Below are 24,513 nucleotides of genomic sequence, written 5' to 3'. Positions count from 1 at the left end.
ATCATCCATCAAATTTGACGAGCTGAAACTATTTGTTGCTCACACTGACAGCCTATATAGATGCTTCTTTGCTCTACAGAATCTTCCACAGTCAGCAATATGTGGAGCAGGAGGCAACAGACTAACACTCGGCTCACACGGTCTAGGAGTGCAGACAAAAGGTAAGGAGTTGTTGTATGTCAGAATGATTTAATAATGTTGCTGTTCGAAATATTTAGTCTGAGATGGATTGTTACATTACAGGAAACTGTGTTATTTGGGAAGCTATAATTTTAATCAGATGGTGTGAAAATGTAACTCCTCTGTGTTGTCATCTTAACAGTGTCAATGTTATGCATCTGTTTAGTATTTTGTATCCTCTTCTCTTATTCTGTATTTCTGTTTCTTTGAAAATAAAAGTTAATGTTTGATTAGTACATCTAAAGGACAAATTCTTATTACCTCAGTGTCTCAATTACATTTTACATCAGCTGCGTTTTTGTATGTATCAAATAATTTTTAATGATTTAATTTGAGACACAAGTAAAGACGTACTGTTTCTGGCCGGCCGGCAATCAAACCCTGCCCTCCCTGGTTGTGTCTGGGTTCTCTACCCACTAACATCTCCTGTGATTCATCCTGTGATCCATCCTCTGTAACTCTGTGTGCTGTCCACTTGGAATTGAACCGTTTCATCTGGAAGATAAATAATTGTTATAATAATGATAATGATAATACAAATCCATGCAAAATCAAAAGCAGTCCTGAACTGGACCCCTAATAAACAATCACAGAAACTAAGTGAAAGTTTGTCATATAAACACATGTAGATGGATCACAGCGCTCTGCTGCTATAAAGTGTGTCTGCAGGTGAGCAAATGTAAGTTCTGTTGTGGTGTTACTATTGGGTCATTCGCATTTGTTTTGTGTGTTCTCTAATAAAGAAGTTAAATGAAAGACAGACCTCCGGATCAGAGTCTGATGATTCTCATAAGCAAAATTTTCCTGCAGACAACTCTCTGACTGCAGCTCAAACTACTGTGAAACACCCCCAGCTTAGAAGTGGTGAAAAGGAACAGGGTAATGTGCCAAATGATATTAAAAGCTGCAACATACTTGAAAATACTGTAATTCCGTAGGAGGGGGAGTTATTCTCCCTTTTCACCGTTAGGTGGCAGTGCGCAAACACTACAATATTTTTGTGCGAACAGCATGCCGGGATACATGAGGACCTCCTTGTCGAGTCTGATACCGTTGTCCGACCGAATCACGCCGTCAGATGGTTCGGGGAGACGAAGAGTATTGACAGCTATCAAGTGTGTTTAATAGCTTGTTTTCGGAGATATTTTCCATTTTGTAAAACATTGAGATATGAGTAGTGCTCCTACTTTGCGGAGGTTATGTTGTAAGAAGTGATTCCGGGTCACTAGGACGGTTTGAAGTGCTGTGGAAAGTGACCATTGTTGGATTCAGGTCGAGGCTGTTTTCGTTTCCACTCGCGTACTCTCCTACTTTTGTACGGGTTTACAGCGGGAAACGGTGCACGCTGCCCGCAGTAACATGAAAGAAATGGCAAGGTGAGTGCTGCATGTCGTAGATTTCCCTTCCGCGAAAAGCTTTGTGGCGCGTTAGAGGGCTTCTTAAAGAATAGGCTACATGCTAATGTTAGCCAACTGTCACAACAACCAAACAAGGCCCGCAGCCGCCGCTTGTTGGCTAGCTCCGGTATTTGTTTGTTTCTTGTTTCGTTACCGCCATTTCTGCCTTCAGCTATCCTCTGGGGTTAATTCCGTGTGTATCAAAATGTCTTAAATTTGTAGCGAATGTGGCTGGAAAGCGAGGCTACCCAAGTTACGAACACATCCTTCCGTAGCAAACAAGCTAACGTGTGCTAGCTTACCAAATTAGCCAGTGCTCGTCAACGCGTCAACTCTGTTTGTAGCTTTTTGGCTAACGGTCATTTAGTCGCCAGTACAGACTGAAACGTACATGGGAACACTTTATAACACTTTTCTTCTCATTTGGCGACTTAATGGCGCAACTTGGACTGAGTTAGAATTACACACAAACACTGCTCTTGTGCGTAAGTAACGTGTATTGATAGCGTGTCGGTGTTTACATCGGGAGTGGGGGGAAAACAAAGTTTGACTCTGGTTCGTACATTTTCTCCAAACTATTAGACACTGAACCCGTTCCCAGTAAAGCCCTTTAAATCGACACAACAAAGACTCGTGGTGTTCAGTTGTGATAGTAGCTCACACACACTTCTCCCTCCCTGTGGCTCCATAACAGCATCATGCCAGGCGGGCAGCAGCCTCAAAAACATTACGGCATCACCTCGGCCATCAGCCTGGCGCCCCCGAGAGAGATAGACCACCAGTACACCAAGAAGCTGTGCGACGCCATGAAGCCATTCGGGGTGTTTGAGGATGAAGATGAACTGAATCACAGGTGAGGAATAAGTTACTGGTGAAACCCATGAAGGGAAGCATTTTAAGCTTTTGTTGACATTGTAAGCGATATGTTGATTATTGTCATTATTATTGATAATAATACATTTTATTTGTACAGGGTTTTTCCAAATTCCGAGACATTTTAGAATTCCATATTAAAGTGACGTGAGATATTAGATATTATATAAACAACAATCAAGAGTGCAGTAGAATTGAGACTTCACTACAGATTCTGCTCTGTTATTAGTGTACATTTCCTGTCATTGTAATGTATTTCTGTTTTGTTCACTACATGGATCACATAACAAGCATATCGGTATAATGTAACAATCTAATCAAAAATAGCCTTCTGTAAACAGAAGTGGGGACGTCAGAACATTGGGGACGCTGAATCAACACCTACACAAACTTAAAGTGTGAATTTGTTTGAAACGTTGCACTAATCGCAAGAACTTGTGTGTCCTTTCAGACTTGCAGTTCTGGGAAAGTTGAATAACTTTGTCAAAGAGTGGATTTCAGAGATGAGTGAATTAAAGGTAAGCACTGTGATTAACATCCAGCAATGTCATGTAATGCCCCTTCTTAGTTTGTCACAATCTTCAATCAACTGCGACGAGCCGAAACAATCCTTTAAGCTATTGCTCAAACTCCGTCTGTTTGTGCTCCTTTGCTCTGCAGAATCTTCCACCATCAGCAATATGCGCAGTAGGAGGCAAGATTTTTACATTTGGCTCATACCGTCTGGGAGTGCACACAAAAGGTAAAGAGTTGCTGTTTGATATCGAAACTGAACTGAAACTTTTAAGAAAGGTTACATTTTCATCTGATTAAAATGATAACTTCCCAGACAAATCCCCCAGTGTCAATGTTGTGCATCTCTTTAGTATTTTGTATCCTCTGCTCTTGTTCTGTATTTCTGTTTCTTTGGAAATAAAAGATAATATTTGATACGTACAGCTAAAGGACTAATCCTTATTACAGCAGTGTCTCAATTAGATTTTACCTCAGCTGCATTTTTGAATTCATCAATTAATTTGAACCATAAGTGAAGTTGTACTTGAACCAAGTCAAAGATGTATACTCTTTTATTCTACCAAGTTTAATTCATTGCTTGTGAGTTAATTTCATTGCTTCCTGCCTTAGTAGTAATAGCAGCTGTGTGTACAGTTTCAGATCTTAAATTCGGACTTTGTCACATTTCATCTTTCGTTTTAGCTGAAAAGTCCAAGGCATTTCACGGTTGGTCAGGAATAGGGAATCATATTCTTGAGTTTCTGTATCTGTCTTAAGTATTCATGAGAAATGGGCTGTTCTTGCAGCATATACAGTGTACTTAGTCTTTCAGCTGTTTTATATTATCTTTGGAATTCAGGGTTAGAGTTATTCAACTGTGGGAGTGTGGTTTATCAGGCAGCTGCTTTTAACCTCGAGTAGAGATATGTTGTCCAGTGTACTTATTGGCTCGTTGCTGAAGGCATCAGCCGTATTATCTGCCGAGAAACTGCACTAATCAAAGAGATTAAATGTCTTACAGGAGCTGATATTGATGCCTTATGTGTGGCTCCACGTCATGTGGAGAGAAGCGACTTTTTTCAGTCTTTCTTTGAGAAATTGAAACTACACGAGGAGATCAAAGACCTGAGGGTAAGTATTCAAGCCATTCACACATTTGTTTTGTTCAAGCATTGGGTACAAATCAAACTGAAGTGCTTTGAGAAAGGGATCGGTATCTGATTCCTGTACTTAAACTACAACTCTTTTCAATGTATACCTGAAACGTTCATGCATATGCAAGAGTTTAATCACCATCCAGCAAGGTTTAGGTTGACGATCCGAATGTACACAAACCATTAGGTTTCTACAAGTAGAGAACATTTACACGTAAATAACTGTGAGCGCAGAGAGTGCTTGAGGGCTGGGCCACTTATCATTCAAATAGGGTGAGAGTGACATGATGGCTGTGTTTGATCTGTGTGCTTTGTTGAGTGTCATTGGGAGAAACTACGATCACCTCCGTCACTTCAAGCTTGCCGCCGCGCCTTTAACCTGTGTGGGCCTGAGAGTACTATCTTTGTCTCACAAGATTCTGTGACCTAAATGCCAAAATGTAAAAAAGAGAAGTTCTTGAGCCTTTTATATTAATCATCCAGCAATTCCCATGTACTCAGAGTCATAACTTAGCTCAGTATAGAACCCCCGTTCTTACCCTACAACCAGGGCCGTGCAATGGAATTCTGGGAAAGTGGTACAGTGTAGTATGTGGCATACTTCATCATTACATCTACAGTGACACAAGTAAATGTACATCTTTGGAACACATTGCAGGGTGAACGCTGTATTCATTTCAGTTTTTCAGCGCTGCAATTTATGAAGCAGAATAACAACACTAGTGTGACTTGGCCTGGCTCCAGATGTGTTTTTAACTGTTGTGTCTACTTCTGCTTTGAAGGCTGTTGAGGATGCTTTTGTACCAGTGATAAAGTTCAAATTTGATGGGATAGAGGTAAGTAACTTCCTAAGTTTCTATGGACGCTTACATAGAGGATGGATTGATTCTGATGTGCAGTACATTTGTAATAATTCCTGCTTTCTGTCCTAAACCAGATTGACCTGCTGTTTGCCAGACTGGCCTTGCAGTCTATTCCAGACAACCTGGACCTGAGGGGAGACTCCATCCTCAGAAACTTGGACATCCGGTGTATTCGCAGCCTTAATGGTACATTAAACACACTGATGAAAAGAAACGCAAATTGACAAGGGCTGTTGCTGTTCCAGATTCATTTTTAATAATCCTTCTCGTAAAAGCAGCAGTTGGGGCATTTCTTAGTTTCAACAAATGTGATTTGCTCCCTTGTCAAACATTAACCACCCGTAACTTAGCCGTCATGCATGATGGAGAGCGACAGCTTGGTTGCATGATTCATATGAGGATGTTTGTTTGTGTGCACACAGGTTGCCGTGTGACTGATGAAATTTTGTACCTGGTGCCAAACAAAGAAAACTTCAGGCTAACGCTAAGAGCCATCAAACTGTGGGCAAAACGTAAGTAGATTCATTGAGTTCTTGGAGTACCAGACACACGCACCTCTGTTTCATAGCGGCATCATTTAAGAGGCACTGCTTCATTGTTGTGTGCTCTGTCTGCAGGACGTGGGATCTACTCCAACATGTTGGGGTTTTTGGGTGGCGTGTCGTGGGCCATGCTGGTTGCCAGGACCTGTCAGCTCTATCCAAACGCTGTAGCTGCCACACTGGTCCACAAGTTCTTCTTGGTTTTTTCCAAATGGTGAGTATCTACTGTAGCACTCGCACTCCCACTTCAGTACAAGGCTACTTTCACATGACAGGTGTCCCTCCCCTCTGCCTGCACTCTCAACACCCTGCGCCTCCGTCAGCACTTTGAACAGAGAGGTGGCGTAGCAACGGCATCAGGCACTGCCCCGGCGCAGACTCTAGCCACTGGCAGCCAGCGAGCCACATTTAGCAGTGATGCAGTCTGGCCACACCTCACATAGCTAGTAATCAGAGCAGCACACGTCGCTCAAGGTGGCTCCCAATGCACAACAATGTAAAGTCGCGCTCGGCACAGCGCCTACCGCTTATCATGTGAAACTGACCTAACTGTCTACAGTTCTTTACCCTTTTTTCCCCCTCCACTTGGAGGCAGTATTTCACATTCTTGCATTGAAGTGTGACATGAAAGTTGGCTGTCTTACATTTGGTATTTCCTTTTTGCAGGGAATGGCCAAATCCTGTGCTATTGAAACAGCCTGAGGACAGTAATCTCAATTTACCAGTGTGGGATCCTCGAGTACGTAACAAGTCTATTGATTATTACCAAATTGTGTTACACGCCCTTCTTTGTTTATGTTTATATGTGTATTTTGTGCGTGGAACACACTGTGTAGCCAGCTCTGCTTTGAGTCGAGGGGGGCGATGAAGGAGTTTGCTGGTGTTTTGAGTTTGTTCACGTGTGGTTGTGGTGTCTCAGTCAATTTAGTGGGTGCAGGGCGCACACACACACGTGACAGCCGGTCTCACTCTCTGTGACTTCTCAGGTAAACCCATCGGACCGGTACCACCTGATGCCCATCATTACACCCGCCTATCCCCAGCAGAACTCCACGTACAATGTCTCCACCTCAACACGCACCATCATGAACGAGGAGTTCAAATACGGTATTAAAGGCTGCTTTACAGAGATGGCATAGAAGTCAGATAAGATTTCACATAGTTCATGAAAAGAGGCATCCAAGAGTGTCATTATAATAAATATCTCTTTAGATAATAATAACAAAAACACAGAGGTTGTAGAATGTCACAGGTTTGGTTGCCTGTCCTAATGTCTCTGTCCCTCTGTGTGTGCTGTGGTTACAGGTCTCAGTGTCACAGATGAGATTCTTCAGGGAAAAGCAGAATGGTCCAAACTTTTTGAGCCGCCCAACTTTTTTCAGAAGTACAAGTAAGTATTGCTATCTTTTTCTTGAAAAAAATGTGTTTTCAGCCACGAAACCCTAAAATAGCTGTCCAGCCCTAACCACTAAAGCTATTAAACTTATGATGTGATAACCTTAAAATGATTTCAATACAGATTTATGAATTTCACTTCCTTAGTTTTGCATATTTATGTAAATCTGAGCTCACAGCCCCCTCACCCACTGCAGGCATTACATCGTTTTGACTGCCAGTGCATCCACAGAAGAAAATCATTTAGAATGGTGAGTGCATAACACACTACATTCACTATATAGAAATACTAATAGAAGTACATTCACAGCATCCAGCAGGACTGACTCCCTCTGAATGAATCTGTGTTTCTCTCAGGATCGGTCTTGTGGAGTCAAAGATTCGCGTTTTGGTGGGTAACTTGGAAAGGAATGAGTACATCACCCTGGCTCACGTGAACCCCCAGTCCTTCCCTGGATCCAAAGAAACCCACAACGAGTGAGTTTAATTGTGTGCATGCATGTTGAAGATGCTAAAAGAAAACGTCTGGTCGGTGAAGACGCCCGTCAATCCCCTTTGATGACAATCATTTGGCTCTGCTTTTCGATCCCAAATACCTGGATCAAGTTGTCTGTGTATAGATTAATGCTCGTGTAAATCAATGATTCATGTAACCGTTATTTACAAAGGTCCTGGTTTAATTATTATTGATTGTACATGGAATCATTGCATCGCAGCGTTGAGAGTAAAGGTACGCACTTGCACGGCAATGACCTGGCAGAAGGCTGGTGGCAATTTGACAAATGCAAGGACTGTAGACCACTGGAATGAGCACATAACCATGAGTTAGACATAAACAAATCAAAGTTTCTTTTGTTTCCATAACAGGAATGACTTTGTGTGCATGTGGTTCATCGGGATCATCTTTAAGAAAATGGAGAACGCGGAGAGCGTGAACATTGATCTCACATACGACATCCAGTCCTTCACAGACACCGGTAGGTATCCTTTGGGTTTTCTTGTGTTTTTTTGTTTAGAAACCTCTTCATGACAATTTTTGAAAATGCATTGTTTTTACACTGTTAAGTGAAAAAAGTCTTTAGGTGTCTGGTACCCAGAGTAGTTTGAAAAGCCAGGGGTTATTTGTAAATACTACTTAACCAAGAGCAACAGCATAATGAGAAAGGTGTGTCTGAATGTTAAAGGGTCAGTCACATTCATTCGTGACAGTAAACCTGAGAATGACTTTGGCCTGATGCACTGGGGTTTCTTGCAGTGTACAGACAAGCCAACAACATCAACATGCTGAAGGATGGGATGAAGATCGAAGCGACACATGTGAAGAAGAAACAGTTGCACCAGTACCTTCCTCCTGAACTTGTACATAAAAAGAAGAGGGTAAGAAGTCTCTGTTTATACTTCAAACTGTTTTGAAGAATTTCTTACATATTGACTCAATACGTTACTTGCGCCATTTTCTCATTTCCCTTTTCCACGTCTCGCCTCCTTCCTTCAGAGCATAGCAGAGTTGAACCGGAGCTCAAATGGTGGGAGCTCTAAGCGGATCTCCATGGACAGTAGTCATCTTGATAGCTCCAGAGACACGGACTCGGGAACCCCCTTCTGCTCCCCATCCGTTAAACCCTCCAAGCCCGCTTCAGACACAGATGACGGGTATGTTTCTTTCTGTTTTACTTGTTTTATACATCCAACAATCATGACATCATTTCTGTTTCATTATTCTGCCTTGTATCTTAAAATGTTGTCATTCTTATCTTCCTAGTTTTTACTCAAGACTTATTAATGTTGTTTTTTAATAGGACGTTTTACATTTAAATACATCAGATTAATGTAACGCAGGAATTTGCGATGAAACTAAATTTTGTCTTTTGTATATTTGCAGTGTCAGCCCTCCCAAGCAACTCTTTCTGGATACTTCCCCAGCCTGCAGCGCGGCCACAGACCAGGGTATGTCCATCTCCGTCCTCGGCTCAAGTGAGTCAACGGGTCATAGCAACTATTAAGTAGATATGTGTTAAAGTCAAATAGATGGTAGCTTTTTTGTGTATTTAGCAAACCCTATCAAAATAAAAGATCACTGCTTGATTTTGTTTTTCTTCCCTGCATGTATTTGTGTATATGACTACATTTTGAATACTGATTTGGGTAAGATGAAAGTGATAATTTTACACACTGAGGTTTGTTGGTGGGGTAAATGTGTGTGTATGGAGTGTGTCGTTAATTAGTTTCCCCTCACACTTTCAGCAGGACCAGCGAAAGCCCCGTCCCCGCCCTGCAGCAGCACCGTCCCCAGTGTGGTGAGTGGAAGCATGCAGCCCAACGCCACCAGCAGCCCTAAAGAAGAGTCCAACGGCCTGGAGGACTCCGTGAACGGAGCACCCGACAAAAGGTCACCCTCGCCTACAGAAGAGGACCAGACCAAGGGGCCCAAAGAAGCTGAGGTGGGGAGAGTGATTAGAGTAAAGTGTTCTTGACATTTTTATTTTTTTAGATGTAGACTTTGTGACATATGCTCTACTCCTGTCTTTGCTACAGGTCGTGTCCAACGATGACTCAGCATTCAAAGAGCCCCTTCCACCGAGCTCCGACTCCAATGTTGTAGGTGTCACTACGTCAGCTTCTCTTTCCCCTCTTGTTAAATTAGACAAAACCTTTTGTAACATTCTCTCTCCATCTTCACCATCAGACTGCTCTTTCTGGATCAAAGGCAAAGCCCATTCCAACCATTGATACCTCAAGAACACAGGTGACTCACTCGTAGATGCATAGATATTTTATGTGCTGTGTCTTTTTTGTGTTTGTTCAAACATGTTGTAGACAAAACCGCAGATAAAGTGTGTGTGGCCTAACATGATCCGTAATTCCTCCTACAGAGACTTCCCAGTATGGAGCTGCCAGACGCCTCCTCACCTCTCCCAACCAGCAACAGTTGTCGCGTGGTGAAAAATTCCATCAAACTGGCGCTCAATCGCCACAGGTGAGCCTCCGCCACTTTACAGCACCTTTGGGACAATTATTATTAGAGTATTAGATCATTACAGTAACAATCTCACTCATACTCTTTATGTTCTGTCGCCCCTTCAGCATCACACCTCCCAAGCCCCCGGTGTTTGAGGGCTCACCCACCACTGACACCTCTCCTGCCACAGAGACAAAGGGCATGTCCATTCCCGTCATTGGCTCAAGTGAGTGGCGTATCCCTTTCTCCCCTTCCCCCCCGGTAAACAGGGTCATCACTGTCCCTATTTATCTTCTTTCCAGAACACATCGCATCCAAACACGTGGCGCTCCCGGTCGGAAGTTCCATCCCTACATTAGTGAGCCGGGGCAGCGATCCCTTGAACGGCGCCGCCTCCAAAAGACCCCACTCTCCCACATTGGAGGAGCAGGCCAAGCGGCTGAAAGAGACAGAGAAGGCCAGAATCCACATATCCTGAAGCTGCATCAGGCTGGGTTCATACACATGCAGAGATGAAGCTCGGACAGCAGGACGACGACTTCACACCGGGGAAAGGAACGTGTCCGGTCTGTCTGAATTGTGATGCAGCAAGATGGACACCTCACCTCAAATCTTCAGCAGTTGTAGTTTTGCCAGCGGATGGATCGGTGATTTGGTCAGCAGTTGTTGTCGGCGGCGGCATCTGTCGACCCTCACCAAAGCCAGGGGGCACCTAACACAACACAACACAGTTCAGACATGGAGATATCTGACACAAGGACTAAAATGGCAGTTTTTATGTTGTATTCTCCCAAAGTGCTTCAAAATGTACGTAATGCAGATGGAAAGTGAGCTGCCGTAGATTTCGTTTTCTTCTATTTCCGTTTAACACCTTTTAAAACGGCCTTAAGCATTTATCAACGCTTACTACACACACACTCCTGGAGCTTGACAATTTGTTTCTCCTCCCGAACAGAAACCTGTACAGTAAATGTCGATGTACATAACTCTTTTTTTGTCTCAGAAAAAGCAAAAGATAACTGTTTAAGTCTTTTGACCATTCTATTGTAGTTTTATCAAAAAAGAAAAAGTTTAAAAAATTGTATTTTTTTTGTTTTCTACTGCTTGTCCAAAAAAAAAAAAAAAAACTCCAACTCTGAATATATTTTGTAAACACTGTATAGGTTTGGATACAGTGGCAGGTTGGATATAGTGGGGGATTGCTTGGATATGATGGACTTAACAACCGTGACTCTTTGGACATCCAGAACAACCCAAAGAGGATTCCAGGCCAGTATCGTACTTGTAAAGGCTGCCGTGTTATCTAGATCTTCATTCAACGGAGAAGGTGGTAGGTACCCGTCTTCTCAGGTGCTGGTAAGAGCAGGAATATCTGTCCTTTCATTGACTTGCGTGAACCTTGTTTTTGTCGTCACTGTGTAACTCTTAGATGAATGTGGAACGTAAGGAGTCTGTGTCGCTCCAGTGTCTGGGGATCAACGCGCAAGTTTTTAGAGCTTCTAAACCCTTTTGCAGACAGAACATAAAACCAAGCTACTACAGGTTTTGCCCCGACAGCCTTCGCAGCAGCTGCCAGAGTTGCAAATACTTTCCATTGTGTTTAGACGCAGTGTGATTGGTACAAAGATCTAGAGAGCCTCAGACGGGGCAAAGGAGAGGCTTTTGGGAAAAATTAGTTACAAGCAGTTATGATACACATTGCCTGGCATGTCCCCAACCCTAACCTGCAAAGTCCACTGTGAGGGTTCCAGCTTGATATGTTAGTCCAGGTTGTCCTAACACTGATGAGACCAGGTCCTGGTTGTGAGTGCCTCTGTGTCCGTGAAAGGGTTTGCGGTTGAAAATGGTCAAAAGCTTTGGACGAACCGCGCTGGTTTGTATGTGTATGCATGCGTATGTGGTTGACTGTGTTGGCGCGCACGCATCGATGGTTGTGCTTGCGGAGAATGGAAGAGAGAATTCCCTTAGTGTTGGGTGCTAACCCTCTGCGCCTCCTGTGGAGGTTCTTAAAAAGCATCTCCTGGGGCTGTGGTTGGGGGTCAGGAGATGACAACTGTTTGTTCTGCCTTGGTCCTTAACTCTCCGCCTGTTGCTTTTAAAGTCGGGGCATCATTCTGGTGAATTTCCGCACAGAGGATGTGTGTCTGTGTCATGCGGATGAGTTGCCCCGCTTTATTGTAATGGGTGGAGAGTTGGGGCACAGGAATGCTCTTTTTCCAGAATCTATATCCCCGATTAAATGTACAGAAAACAGTTTTTCAAGCGGCATATTCGTCATTATTGGGGGTTTTCTTATCACTTTATTTATATTTGCATATTTGTACCATTTGATCTTTTTTTTTAATAGCATTCATAGCAGGTAGGTCTTTTTGGAATTATATCTGCACCACTCTGTTTCAGACATCTCATGTTTCCCTGTTCAGAAACATTTAACACAACAGGTCATTTAGATGTTTGTTTCTAAAATGTATTGAAAGGGTATTTTTGTATGTGTTTATCACTTCCTTTAAATGACTCTGTACACCCAGTAAACCCTAAAACCACACTCTGTTGTCTGCATTTGTTTTCATTTTTACAGCAGTGAAAAGGAATAATAGATCTGTAATGGTTGCACTCAATCGTCCTTGTGCTAATATTTCTCAAATGGTTAATGTACAGCACATAATTCAGGGGTTTATTTACATTTCTTACTTTGCATGTCTGTGTGACACGGTACAAACATTTTATGCTTCTGTCAATATTACAGACCACGAGTAACACATTTGTCCCTATAATATATAACTTACAGTGCTGTGAAAAAGTATTGCCCCCTTACAGATTTCTTGTGTTTTTGCTTTTTTGTCACACTTAAATGTTGACAACTTGAAAGATTATCAAACAAATTGTAATATCAGACAAAGATAATAGATGGAAAATACAAAAAGCTGTTTTTAAATGATAACTTGATTTATTAAGGGGAAAAAAAGCTGTCCAAACCAACCTGGCCCTAATGTATATAATGATTAGGAATTACACATTATGGGCTGAATTGCATTTAAATGTATCCTAATAAGCTTATTTATGCGTTTGCGGCTATTTCCATGTCTAATTTGATCAAAATTATGGATTTAAAATTTCCTTGAATATTTTAGAGTTTAAGGGTGTCTAGACAAAATCATTACCTGGCTCTTTTTTTTTTTTCTCATGATAATACATTAGATTACTTTCATGACTTCAAATATTTCATTAAAAAAATGAAATTCCATGTCGACATTGCAGATTTTTCGCTTCAAATCCCACTATCATATCAAACATACTAAAAGGCCCAGTGAGGGAAGTGAATCCTCTCGATGCTCTTCATACTCTCTGCTTGAGTCTGCCTGCGCTCCTGCATCTCATTGGTCGGTTCAGATGAAGGGGCGGAGACTTAGGGGAATTCCCCCCCAGTACATGCACACACTCTCTCTGAGACAACAAATATTAATGTTCCTGTCCACTGTCACTCATTCAGCTCAGGACGCTCCGGCAAACAATAACACTGTGTGTGATTGTGTGTATGTGTGTGTGTGTCAGCGTGGGGGCATCATGGAAGGTGAGTAGCAGCAGCTTTTAATTGTGGAATAAGAGTTTGGAGTTGAAAATGACAGTAATTATGTTCCTCTGAATATTCACTTACTCTCTAGTGTGAAATCTGATTGTTTACCATGTTTGGTGTAAAGTTCGAATACAACAACTAGCAGTTAACTCATTGATGACCTTATCCAAAACTTCAAATCTTGCTGCAGTGATTGCTGGCATCATTTAAATCGGTTTCATTTAATAAAGAAAGGAATGATGTAATGCAATGATTACTTTGGTCAATCATCACTACCATTCAACATGGATGTGTCCTTCCACAGGAATCATAACCTCCCATTTCGAGGACAATCGAGACATGAGTAAGTACAATTGTTTTGGATATCTTTCATAGTGTCAGAAATAGCAACCTGCCTCGTATCTTTCAGTTCCTCATTTCGTTTAATTGGTATTCAAGAGACATTGCTTTTCTCAGACTTTTGTTTGTGACAGAAAGAGGTTCTTGCGATAATCGTACAGTATTTATAGCGGATAGGATGGTGCGTTTGTTTGTGGTTGAAGTGACTTTCTACTCTTGAGCAGCTTTTACATACCAAAGTCAGGCAGTGCAAAATGAGGAAGGCGGGACGCGGCTCAGATTAGTTTCTTTATCATGTCAAAAATGTAACATGACTTGTTTCCTATACTGGCCTACATAACGTCTAAACCTGATTCACATTGTTTTAGTCGGGACCACTTGTCACTCAGCTGTCATTTCTGGGTTAATAAATCATCGTTTGAACGCTGAGGATTTTTTTTTAGTTTTTTTCTTATTTTATACGAAGCACTTCCCGGATCAGTTTTAGTTCCTCTCACACAAACATCATGTGGGGCAGGTTTGCTTTATTTGCAACTACCCTTTAGTCAAGGATCATAACTTTGGCACGGTCGGGTTGTGCTATGTTCCAATGCCTGGAGTTATCAGTAATACATACTCTGCCTTAGTTTTGGGAGTTACAAATGCGAAAATGTAGTAGTAATGTAGTGCCTGACCTGGATTTAAAACTTTAACCCTCCATCTGTGCCTCCAAACGAGAAATATATCCCCTGCGTCCACTTTCCCTTGCCTATCCTTCCTTTTCTCTTCTCCATTGCCTGACAGTTTTTTCTCTCTCTCTCTCTCTCTCTCCTTTCTCTATCCCAGGCGGACAGCCAGACATCCAGATCTTTGAGCAGCCCAGGCAGAGGGGAATGCGCTTCAGGTACAAGTGCGAGGGTCGCTCAGCTGGCAGCATCCCGGGCGAGAGGAGCTCTGAAAACAACAGGACTTACCCCAGTCTGCAGGTGAATAGCTGCACCGCACCTGCAGGACTTCCCTACCTTCACATTTCAAAGTATCTGTAAGCACACATGTTGAATATAACTTCTCATAACCCGTTAACTCTCTGCACAGATCCTGAATTACTTCGGTAAGGGCTTGGTGCGTGTGCATTTGGTGACGAAGAACAAGCCTTACCGGCCACATCCACACGACCTGGTGGGGAAAGACTGCAAAGACGGATACTACGAGGCTGAGTTTGGTCCAGGCCGCAGGGTGATCGCGTGAGTTCACCAGCTGTGTCGTCTGCGTCATAGCTGTACACCTCATTACAGTTATCAGCATAGTCACATTCTTATTCATACTGTCACTCAATGAAGTAAACTCACTCGCTCTCTCTCGCGCGCCGCAATTTGAAAATAAGCCGTCTGTGAATAGTATTTTGTGTTTGTCGTTTCGAAAAGGATCAAATCTGAATAGGTGATTTCTCAGATTGTACACAGACGTGCGTGTACACACACACACACACACACACATACACGACTCATACAGCAGATCACATACACACAAGGCATGTTTCTCAAACCATCTCTGCGATGAGGAGGGCCATTTGGGAATTCCCCAAATGACATCACTCATATTTGCCGTGTGTTACACAGAGAGAGAGAGAGAGAGAGAAAAAAATGTTGTGTATGTCTGCTTGTGTGTAATCAAGCATATGTATGAATGAGTCAGTATCTTTTTATGTGTATAATTTGCAAATACCTCATGAGCTACAATCCATATTTACAAATGACAGCTCTAATTGAGAAAAGACCCGGAATTCCTCTTATGATCTGAAACAAACATTGTCAGTTCAATGATGAAGTGATCCTATAGCAATTGTTGCGTCATGTCTGTATCTTTCTCAGCAAACTCAGTTTACTTTAAAACCATTCCAGCAGCTTCTCATGACCCTGTTGTTTTAATCTTACAGTTTCCAGAATTTGGGAATCCAGTGTGTGAGGAGGAAGGAAGTGAAAGATGCCATCGTCCAGATTATGACCAGAGGTTTTAACCCTTTCAGAGGTGAGTCCTGCTGGTCTAAGTTCCCGTACTGTCTGTGTGTTTGTATCACCGCATTTACACAGATCACATTTTGTGTGGTTGAAAAATGATAGCAGCAGTCCTAACTTTTGGTGTTCTGAATCAAGCAGGGGGTGAAATTATGAACCTAAAAGTTTAAAAACAATGCTTCTTACAGCAAGATTTTCATAACATACAGGCAGAAATGTGCCACCATGCCAACGTGCCGCCTGCAGTGAAGCCATTTCCTCAGCCAGCTTCCATTCTGTGGTCCTTCAGTGCAGACTGTACACAGACAGCGGTTCTCGTGTACAAACAGGCGTTGAGCTACTTCCCCATTCTTTGTCACAGTTGCTCAATTCAGCACAGTGCAGGATGCCACGTGAGAGCTGGGAATGCAGGATTCATTAAAAGGGGGAGGGTGGGCCAAGGGGGTTCCCCCAGCTCTCAGAGATGATGATAAAAGTACAGTGCGGCGCTTGACGGCTTCGTAGAATCACGCAGAGAAAGCTGGACGGTGTAGAATTTTTACGAGACAAGCAGAGATATGCAGTGTGTGTGATGTTTGTTATACAAATCTCTTTCATTTGGTGCTGAGCTCTGTGACGACACATGTCCAGTTTGAACAAACAGCGGGGGGGGGGGGGGGGGGTGTGTGTGTGTTTGTGTGTGTGTGTGTGTGTGTGTGTGTGTGTGTGTGTGTGTGTGAAAAAACAACCAAATAGCTGGAACGAGTTGTACCAAGTAAAATCTACTACTACTTCATGTATTTGTAATTTTCTCTTATGGTTTGATGAGTAATTTTTAGTTTACTTAAGCTTAGATTACTTTACTATAACACAAGCTTCCAACGTGAACATTCAAGCACTGTCCTATGATCTTCCACATAACTTACAACTTCAGTGACAGCATGGGCAGTTCAGATTGGACCAAAGAGTACTTACACAGTGAAGCCACAGCATTACATCATTCCTAGTTGATCAATATCACAAGTGACTAATTCAGAATCAGAATGTCAACAGTCTGACAATGGATCTAACACAGCTGAGTGTAGATGTGTACTTCAAAAACATTTACTAGTATAAGCAACAATGTACACTTCAGAATTCAAAGTGAAAGTACTGGGAGTAGACAGATTTGTAGAGAACTCGTGTCGGCCTTCATGTCGCTTTTCAGATCAGTCTAAGACGCAAAGGAAGGAAACAATGAAAAGGAGGGAAAGGAGGTCATTAAGAAAGTAATGAGTAGCTGCAGACACACAACATCAAAACACTAAATGATGTGATGGAGATAAAGAGGAAAAGTCTCCTTCCATGGAAATTAAATATTAGGTGAAGCGCCAAAGCCTCTGTCTGTGTGTGTGTGTGTGTGTTGCTGTATGCAGTGCCGCCTCAGGTGTAGATGTGATTGGCAGGTGGACTTGTCTGGCTCAAACCTTCCCCTGTGTGTAGCTCACTTCTGCTGTGAAACTCTGCTATTTCCTGTATCAGTACAGATAACTCCCACCCCCACCCAGCTCTAAACACACACACACACACACACACACACACACACACACACACACACCCCCACTGTCCCTGTCGCTTAATTCAAGACGTTTGACTGACTGTTTGCGGTTTGTTGGTGCAGTGAGTGTGTACGAGTATGAAATATAAACAGTGTAAAGACGTACTGAGGCCTTTCTTGCTACAAACCAACATGCGTGTTGTGTCTCGCACGGGTGCACAGACATAGAAGCACAATTTGCATGTCAGCTCGGTGAGTCAGATTGTAGATTAGCCCCTCTTCCGTCGGCGTACACTTTTATAGAAATCGAAAACACGCATATGCCCTGAAAGTGCATGTAAGTGTGTGACGCAACGCACAGAATCACAGAGGTCTGAAGTCTCTCAGTGACAGTTTCATCATCAGGAGCCGATCATAAGCAGATGCCTTTTTGATTTCCTCTGTTGTTCTTCTATTGTAAAGGATTAGATGAGTAACAAAGGAACAAATTTAGTTTTTAGCAGCTGAAGTTGAATTTGTTGTTGTTTGTTTTGATTAGTATTTGGATTGCAATAACACTGAGTTCAGACTATGGTTACCTTCTGAGTGTGTTGAACAGATTCCATCACACACACACACACTTGCTGAGTTTTCATTTTTCCTTTCACACTAATTGTGGATTTATAATCATTTGCGTGTTTCATATACAGTATGTCACATCCGGCCTTCTGTGTCCTCCTCTGGACTCGTACCCTCAACCTCAGTCTATACAAGCCTATGGTTGACATTGTGAGTCACTCAGTGGAGACTCTGTTCGTGGTTAGGCTTGGCACCTGCGGCCCCCAGTTTCTCACTCTCACACCATGCCCCCAACTCACTCCCACACACACACACATACACGCACTCACATCACCCCCATCAACACCACAGCCAATGACCAAATCCTCCAACTGCAACATGCAACTAGCTCTGAGCTGAATGGGTTTCCATCTCTCCTCTCTCTCTCTCTCTCTCTCTCTCTCACTCCCTCTCACACACACACACACACACACACACACACACACACACACACACACTCACACTCACACTCAAACCACTACCTACTTTCTTACACTTGTCCAGCATCTGTCTCTTGCACATGCATACACCACAATTGAACACACACTCTCATTAATGTTGCGTCTTCACTCGACCCTCAGCCGTTCACAGGTTCAACTCTCACATCGTCACATCGGTGCTCCAGTACTTCATACTTTCCATGAAAAAAATAGATTCAAGCCTGAAGAAACAAATAACAAGTTCAACTTTGACTAAACTACATTTTCAACAAAATTGAATTCATGAAAGTGCTGGGTGACACAAAAACACACAGTTTGTTGTTTCATAAGATCGTTATGATGAATGATAGATTTCCTTCCATACTGCTCACTCCGACGATGCTATTCTTCTTGGATTCATCTTTTAAATCACATAAAATCTTTAAAGCAGTTTGTAGTCGTTACGTTATCGCATTAATTTTAATCAACTTTTACTCAATTAGTTGCTTGTTTCTTAAGGTTTTCCTCCACAGTGCCTTCATTGTAAAGTCCCATAGGGATCATGAGAGTAAGACTGATGTTGCTTCTAATTTATAATCACATTGTATTTCTGTTTTATTTTTACACAATAAGCTATTTGACTTTAACCATATTTGGTCGTCTCAGCTGTAAATATAAATGCCTAAGTGAAGCTGCTGAGGCTCTGCGGGGGGTCGCTCCCACCTCACCTCTCACACACACACACCTCTCACACACACACACACTTCATACGTCAGCATGCATGCTCATACACGGAGTCTCAGTTCTCCTTCAGAGCGTTGTTCAAACATACACACACTCTTCTTTTCCACTTCGTCGTGACATCACTGAGCGTCACCGTGGTGACCCAGCTACATCTGTAGGAGGGATGGCCTCGACCTGAGTGTGAGTGATAAAAATTGAGAGGTGGAAGAAGAGAAAGTAGGCAGATGTGAAAGCCTGGTTTGTGCGCGTGTATGTGTGTGTGTGCAGGCGTGGGCGTCTCAGTAAACGGTCTCGGTGCGGGTTGTGTGTGTGTGTGCGTCTCCTCTGTAGGTGGTATTTGTGACGTGTTTGTGTGTGTGTGCACGTGTGTGACAAGATGAAAATATAGGTTTGAAGAACATCTATGCCGTATACATGCTGAATCTGTCTGTCTGTCCATCTGTCCATCTGTCCATCTGTCCGTCTGTCTGTCTGTCTGTCTGTCTGTCTGTCTGTCTGTCTGTCTGTCTGTCTGTCTGTCTGTCTGTCTGCCTGCCTGCCTGCCTGCCTGCCTGCTAGCCCGCATTACCATCAGTAAATGCAGGTCAGGGGCTCAGCTGTGTTTTTTGTTTACACTCTCTTTTCTCACAGTTGTGTGTGGGTTTGTGTCATCCAGCTGTGGTCCTCACACCTGTGCACCTGTGTGTGTTGACGCGTCCATGCTTGTGTTTGTGCCCTCAGTGCCGAAGGAGCAGCTGCTGCAGACGGAGGAGTACGACCTCAACGTGGTCCGTCTGTGCATCCAGGTCTTCCTGCAGGACGAGGACGGACAGTACAACCTGCCGCTGGAACCCATCGTCACCAACCCCATTTATGACAACCGTGAGTTCACACCGCTGGGTCACGTTGGGCCGTTAGAAGTAACAGATAAGAACTCAGATTGCTCTCTAAGTTCAGGTCTAATCGTAGGGCATGAGCGGCATTTTCTCTATTATTAAACAATCATAAAAGTGCCCAGTCACAGCCTTATAACAGCTTTACTGTCACAGTTACTACTAAAACTGATAGTAATGCACCTGTAACAGCAGCTGGAGTGTGTGTTGTAACACTTGTGTAGTGTGTTTGTGTGTGTGTGTGTGTGTGTGTGTGTGTGTGTGTGTGTGTGTGTGTGTCAGTGTGTGTTTGTGTTTCTGCCCAGCCAGTCTTATCTCAACACTGATTGAGCCGTCATGCTTTGTGAACTACTTCAATGTTCCTCATGCACACTGAGAAAGAGGAAGCTCTTAATACACACCAACCCTCAAACAACACTGTTACCCTGGAGCACTTCCTCTTCTCAAAGCAAGCATGTGACATGTGACTCAACCTGTACACCAAATGTGTTCTTCTTTGAACTCAGGCTGCTGTTCTGTTTATCCGGTTACACTGCTGAAATTGCAATTTACGGAATTGATCTAAATTAAGACAATGGCTGTGTGAAGTCTTAGCTTTGTGTGTGTACTGTGTGATGTGTCTGCGTGTTCATAACGTGTGTTTACGCGCCATCAGGAGCCCCCAACACGGCTGAGCTGAGGATCTGTCGGGTCAACAGGAATAATGGCAGCGTTAAGGGAGGGGAAGAGGTCTTTCTGCTGTGTGACAAAGTACAGAAAGGTACAGAGATGTGTGTGTGCGTGTGTGTGCGTATGTGTGTGTGTGTGTGTGTGTGCCTTTTGCAATTTCTCTCCCTTCAACTATCATTGACTCCATCCTTCATTCATCCATTCCCTCCGTCCTTCAGATGACATAGAAGTGCGGTTCTTCTCCACCGACGGCTGGGAGGCCAAGGGCTCCTTCTCCCAGGCCGACGTTCATCGCCAAGTGGCCATCGTTTTCAGAACTCCGCCCTACTACAACACCTCCGTCGCCGAATCCGTCATCGTGCACATGCAGCTGCGCCGACCGTCCGACCAGGAAGTCAGCGAAGCCATGGATTTCCGATACCTGCCTTACGACAAAGGTGAGCAGCCAGTGAGAAAACGGGCGTGCGGTGTTTCAGCTGCACATCGTGAAAGTGGGAACGGCGGCTGCTTTGTCAGACTTACATGAGCATTTGTTTGTGTTTCCTGTAGATCCCTACGGCTGCAATGAGAAGAAGCGCAAAAGGGAGAATATAATAAAGATGTCAGGATTATCAGGTACTCATTCTATGCAATTCATTCCATACAATTGTGTGTGTGTGTGAGGGTGCGTGTGTGTCTGACTATGTATTGTAACAATTTTGACCTTTGTCCGTCTTTAGCTGTTCCGTTTCCTGGGCTGACAATGATCCGGCAAAACGCGCACACGTCACACAGTCCCACGATGGCCCAACTCGTGAGAAAAGGTAACTGCTTTATAAAGTCAGTTTGTAATGTCAATAAAGTTTATTGATCAGTTAAGAATGTGTCAGAACCCTCAACCTATCTAACTCTAAATCTCTGTTTGTCCAGATCCCAGCATTTTCTTGAGGCCGCAGGCTGCGGCTCCGGCGCAGCAGCAACAATCCGTCGCATACAACCAACCTTACCAACCCAGCCCTCCGCCCTTAATGATGATCTCACAAGCTTCAAATGTGTCAGCCGAGCGTTCTTGGATAAACCCCAACCCATCGCCCTCCATGGACGCGCTCACCATAAACCCCTCTGGTGCCATGCTCTCACGTTCCAACAACAACAGGCAACAGCAGCAGAACCCTGGATCTGTTTACGGAGTGGAGCAGAGCGGTTGCGAGGGCAGCAGCCTCCCTCAGCTCTCCATAGGGGACTTGCAGTGTTTGGATACAGCCGTCCAGGGTTCCATAATGAACCAGAGCCACATGCAGCCGGACTCCCAGGCGCTCTTCCATCTGCAACACCAAAGAGAGCAACCAGTCCCCAATTTGCACGCCCAGACTCACGGGGTATGGCGCGGATTCAGTTCACAACACAACGTAGGCCAGCAGGGCTGCTTTAACGACGCTGCAACAGGGGACGGAGGAGGAGGAGGAACGCTGGGACAGAACTCTTTCTCTCTCCTCGATGGGATTGAGCGCATCATGGTCGGAGGGGCTCAGACTTCAGGTTTCCAGCGGAGGCAGGAGCCCCAGATCACGGCGGTGCACGAGAGCCACGATGCCCTCATGCAATCGGCGACGGAGAGTCAAGGGAACACGTATACCAACCTGGTCCCTCGCAGCATGAGCAACGGCATACATATGAATCCAATGAGGCAAGAAGCTCGAGACACGCAGCTACTCTCAGATCTGCAGAATCACTTATCTAACAGTAACAATCAACAGGACCACTATGCCACATTGGCCGACTGGCTCAAGTCAGGTCGACACGCTGACTTCAAGGAGTGAGGAGGTCAATTTCTTTCAGTATTAGAGATGGAACTGCAGAGACAGAGCGGGCTCTTGTTCAAACGTGAGGCACTGCTTGGGTCAGATGGCAGATCAGCGGTTATGTGGACAACATCTTTACAACCTGATCTCCACGCTGTCGTTCCCATTCGGCCATATCAAAGATGATTGACAGGTTTCCTTTCCGCTGTCTTTGCATCCAGTTAGCAAATTGGCAGCTTTTGATAATTTCCTTTTAAATTATCAATCAAAACATGAGGTAAGCCATAGTTGTAGAACCACAACTGATTTCATATCTACAACGTTGTATTAAAGGTTCAGCCATCATGAATCGGGGGACTTGGTTGCTCCCATAATCATCTTAAACGTTCCCCATATTGAAGTGATTGGTTTGGCCCAGGATGCGATTATGTGTGTGTGTGTGTGTGTGCACTGAACACGTTGGCCTCTGAACCAAAGATATATCTGCAAAGAAATGAATGTAATGTTTTCTTTATTAATTGTTTTTCTCAGGTGAAGTTGGATTCACTGTCTTTATAAAATAATAATCCATGCTTTTTGGGGGGGTGTTGTTGACGTTGGTAAGCAAGGAGCTAAACAGGGTTTGGTGGTTTGGAAATTGTGAGTCCCCCGGTGCCTTCACAGTCATCAGGACAAAGCAGTACTTATTGTTGCGGGTTTGCTTTTTATTTCTTTGTAAAAAAGGTTGACGCTTAGGTGCGTCTCTTGTTTTTTATGGATTTTGTATCAAAGCATTTGCTGTTAAGTGCACTCTGTACATACATGTCTGCCATCGTCAAGGGTGAGAGCGGTAAGATGCCGGAACACTTGGAATGGCAAGGTACTGAAAATTCCATTGAGGGAGTGTGAGGAAGCACATTCAGTGGTGTATTTCCTTTGTAATGACTATGTCATAGCAGTGATCACATGTATTATCCAGCGTTCTCAGACTGTTTATATCACATAGCTCTTCTTTTGATAGACTTTCTCCTTTTTTTATTGATGCAAGTTGACACTACAGTACATGTGCAAATGTACTGTTCAGCGGACGCCTTGCTCAAGGACTTTTGACTCATAGTCGGTGATGGACAAACGCCGGCTCTTGCAGAGGGTTCAAAGGCCACTCATAGCCAAAATGAAAGTAATTGTTTTGATGAGTACTTTTTGAAAATATTTTGTACAGTGTTTTTTTTGTACAGAATCACTTCTTAATAAAAAAATTAGTCTTTCTTTATTCCTTTGTTGCAGTTGAATTTGTGCTCATGGTCACGTTTGTTTGTAGAAGTAATGACATAGAACAGCAACTATAAACTGTTTAAACTGCCCCAAATGTAATCTAAATCTCTACTTAATTAGAAAGCTGAATTTGCTATGTTTCAATGAGTTATTAGCAGCTTAATGGATCCAGTTTGATGCTCTGGAGTCCGATGATTCAAACCAGAGCATGTTTGAGACGGACAGATGCAGATAAAGTTTGATTTTCAGATTGTAAACAGTGTATGAAGAGATCGGGGGGATGTTTTGTGGTTGTAAGGTATGAAATAGTCTGTCTGCTGGAGATAATTAAGTGTGTGATCTGCTGACACCGAAGCATCTCTTCCTGAGTCAAACATGTCTCTTCACTACACTCAACCTGATGAAGGGATGCGGTCCCATGACTTTGCACTTTCAGTTTGAGCTGCAGCAGTCATGTCTGTCCTTTCATGACTTCTTACCTTTCTCACGTAAAAATGAAACATTGGCCACCATTTCACTCTTGGGTGACTCAAACATAAACATTTGGAAATAGTGGAATAACACTGGGGCCGCCTGTTAGCTTATTTACAAAGATATTGCAGGTTTACGGGGTTAATTTTAATTTAAGATTATCATACATTTACCTGTTTAGAACATCACAACTGAATGATTTAGCTGATTTCCTTTTCTTTCCTGTTTATTTCTTTGTTTACAGTATTTGCTGCAGTGACTAGGTAGCAAAAGTACAGGTCAGACACACACACACACACACACACACACACACACACACACACACACACACACACACACGCATAACAGGCGGAAAGTATTTTTAGTCCTGGTTTCGGCTTAGCATGTTTGTAAGCACAAAATGGACGAATCTAAAAGTTGCAATT

General features: G+C 43.3%; 2 protein-coding genes across 6 annotated transcripts; both read left to right on the top strand.

Annotated features, from left to right (window-relative positions):
- Nucleotides 1-1,200: 1,200 nt before the first annotated feature.
- Nucleotides 1,201-12,403, top strand: papolg (poly(A) polymerase gamma). 5 transcript variants are annotated; one of them, XM_076160944.1, is made up of 24 exons: nt 1,204-1,556; nt 2,272-2,430; nt 2,902-2,968; nt 3,111-3,192; nt 3,967-4,076; nt 4,882-4,935; nt 5,037-5,148; nt 5,385-5,474; nt 5,580-5,718; nt 6,171-6,243; nt 6,491-6,611; nt 6,810-6,894; nt 7,097-7,150; nt 7,257-7,376; nt 7,767-7,876; nt 8,155-8,276; nt 8,395-8,552; nt 8,782-8,846; nt 9,147-9,340; nt 9,435-9,497; nt 9,586-9,645; nt 9,773-9,876; nt 9,984-10,084; nt 10,161-12,403. In XM_076160944.1, exons 1-24 carry the CDS (start codon nt 1,540-1,542, stop codon nt 10,334-10,336), a joined length of 2,436 nt encoding a protein of 811 aa, XP_076017059.1. In that variant the 5' UTR covers nt 1,204-1,539; the 3' UTR covers nt 10,337-12,403. The 5 variants fall into 5 exon arrangements, with proteins under 5 accessions (XP_076017060.1, XP_076017059.1, XP_076017058.1 ...); XM_076160943.1 differs by having other exon boundaries at nt 9,144-9,340; XM_076160942.1 differs by having other exon boundaries at nt 8,782-8,873.
- A 909-nt stretch (nt 12,404-13,312) lies between these two features.
- Nucleotides 13,313-23,615, top strand: rel (v-rel avian reticuloendotheliosis viral oncogene homolog). The gene is made up of 11 exons (XM_076160915.1): nt 13,313-13,429; nt 13,737-13,775; nt 14,597-14,736; nt 14,846-14,994; nt 15,687-15,778; nt 19,762-19,902; nt 20,569-20,673; nt 20,801-21,019; nt 21,132-21,197; nt 21,302-21,385; nt 21,492-23,615. The coding sequence occupies exons 1-11, from the start codon at nt 13,321-13,323 to the stop codon at nt 22,379-22,381; spliced, it is 2,034 nt and encodes a 677-aa protein (XP_076017030.1). The 5' UTR covers nt 13,313-13,320; the 3' UTR covers nt 22,382-23,615.
- The last annotated feature ends 898 nt before the right edge of the window (nt 23,616-24,513 follow it).

This window comes from Genypterus blacodes, unplaced genomic scaffold, assembly GCF_046128005.1.
Source record: "Genypterus blacodes isolate CSIRO-AG114 ecotype Tasmania unplaced genomic scaffold, CSIRO-AGI_Gbla_v1 ptg000108l_1, whole genome shotgun sequence".
NCBI classification, from domain to species: domain Eukaryota; kingdom Metazoa; phylum Chordata; class Actinopteri; order Ophidiiformes; family Ophidiidae; genus Genypterus; species Genypterus blacodes.
The sequence above is the reverse complement of the archived record's forward strand: the minus strand, read 5'-3'. Positions and strand labels throughout refer to the sequence as shown.

Excerpts from the sequence above, each read along its gene's own strand:
- papolg (XM_076160941.1), top strand. Across the intron at positions 5,719-6,170 it reads TTCTTGGTTTTTTCCAAATG|GGAATGGCCAAATCCTGTGC; the intron begins GTGAGTATCTAC and ends TCCTTTTTGCAG. Across the intron at positions 7,877-8,154 it reads CCAGTCCTTCACAGACACCG|TGTACAGACAAGCCAACAAC; the intron begins GTAGGTATCCTT and ends GGTTTCTTGCAG.
- rel (XM_076160915.1), top strand. The coding sequence starts at position 13,321 with ATGTTCCTGTCCACTGTCACTCATTCAGCTCAGGACGCTCCGGCAAAC. Across the intron at positions 14,737-14,845 it reads GGACTTACCCCAGTCTGCAG|ATCCTGAATTACTTCGGTAA; the intron begins GTGAATAGCTGC and ends CTCTCTGCACAG. Across the intron at positions 21,020-21,131 it reads ATACCTGCCTTACGACAAAG|ATCCCTACGGCTGCAATGAG; the intron begins GTGAGCAGCCAG and ends TGTTTCCTGTAG.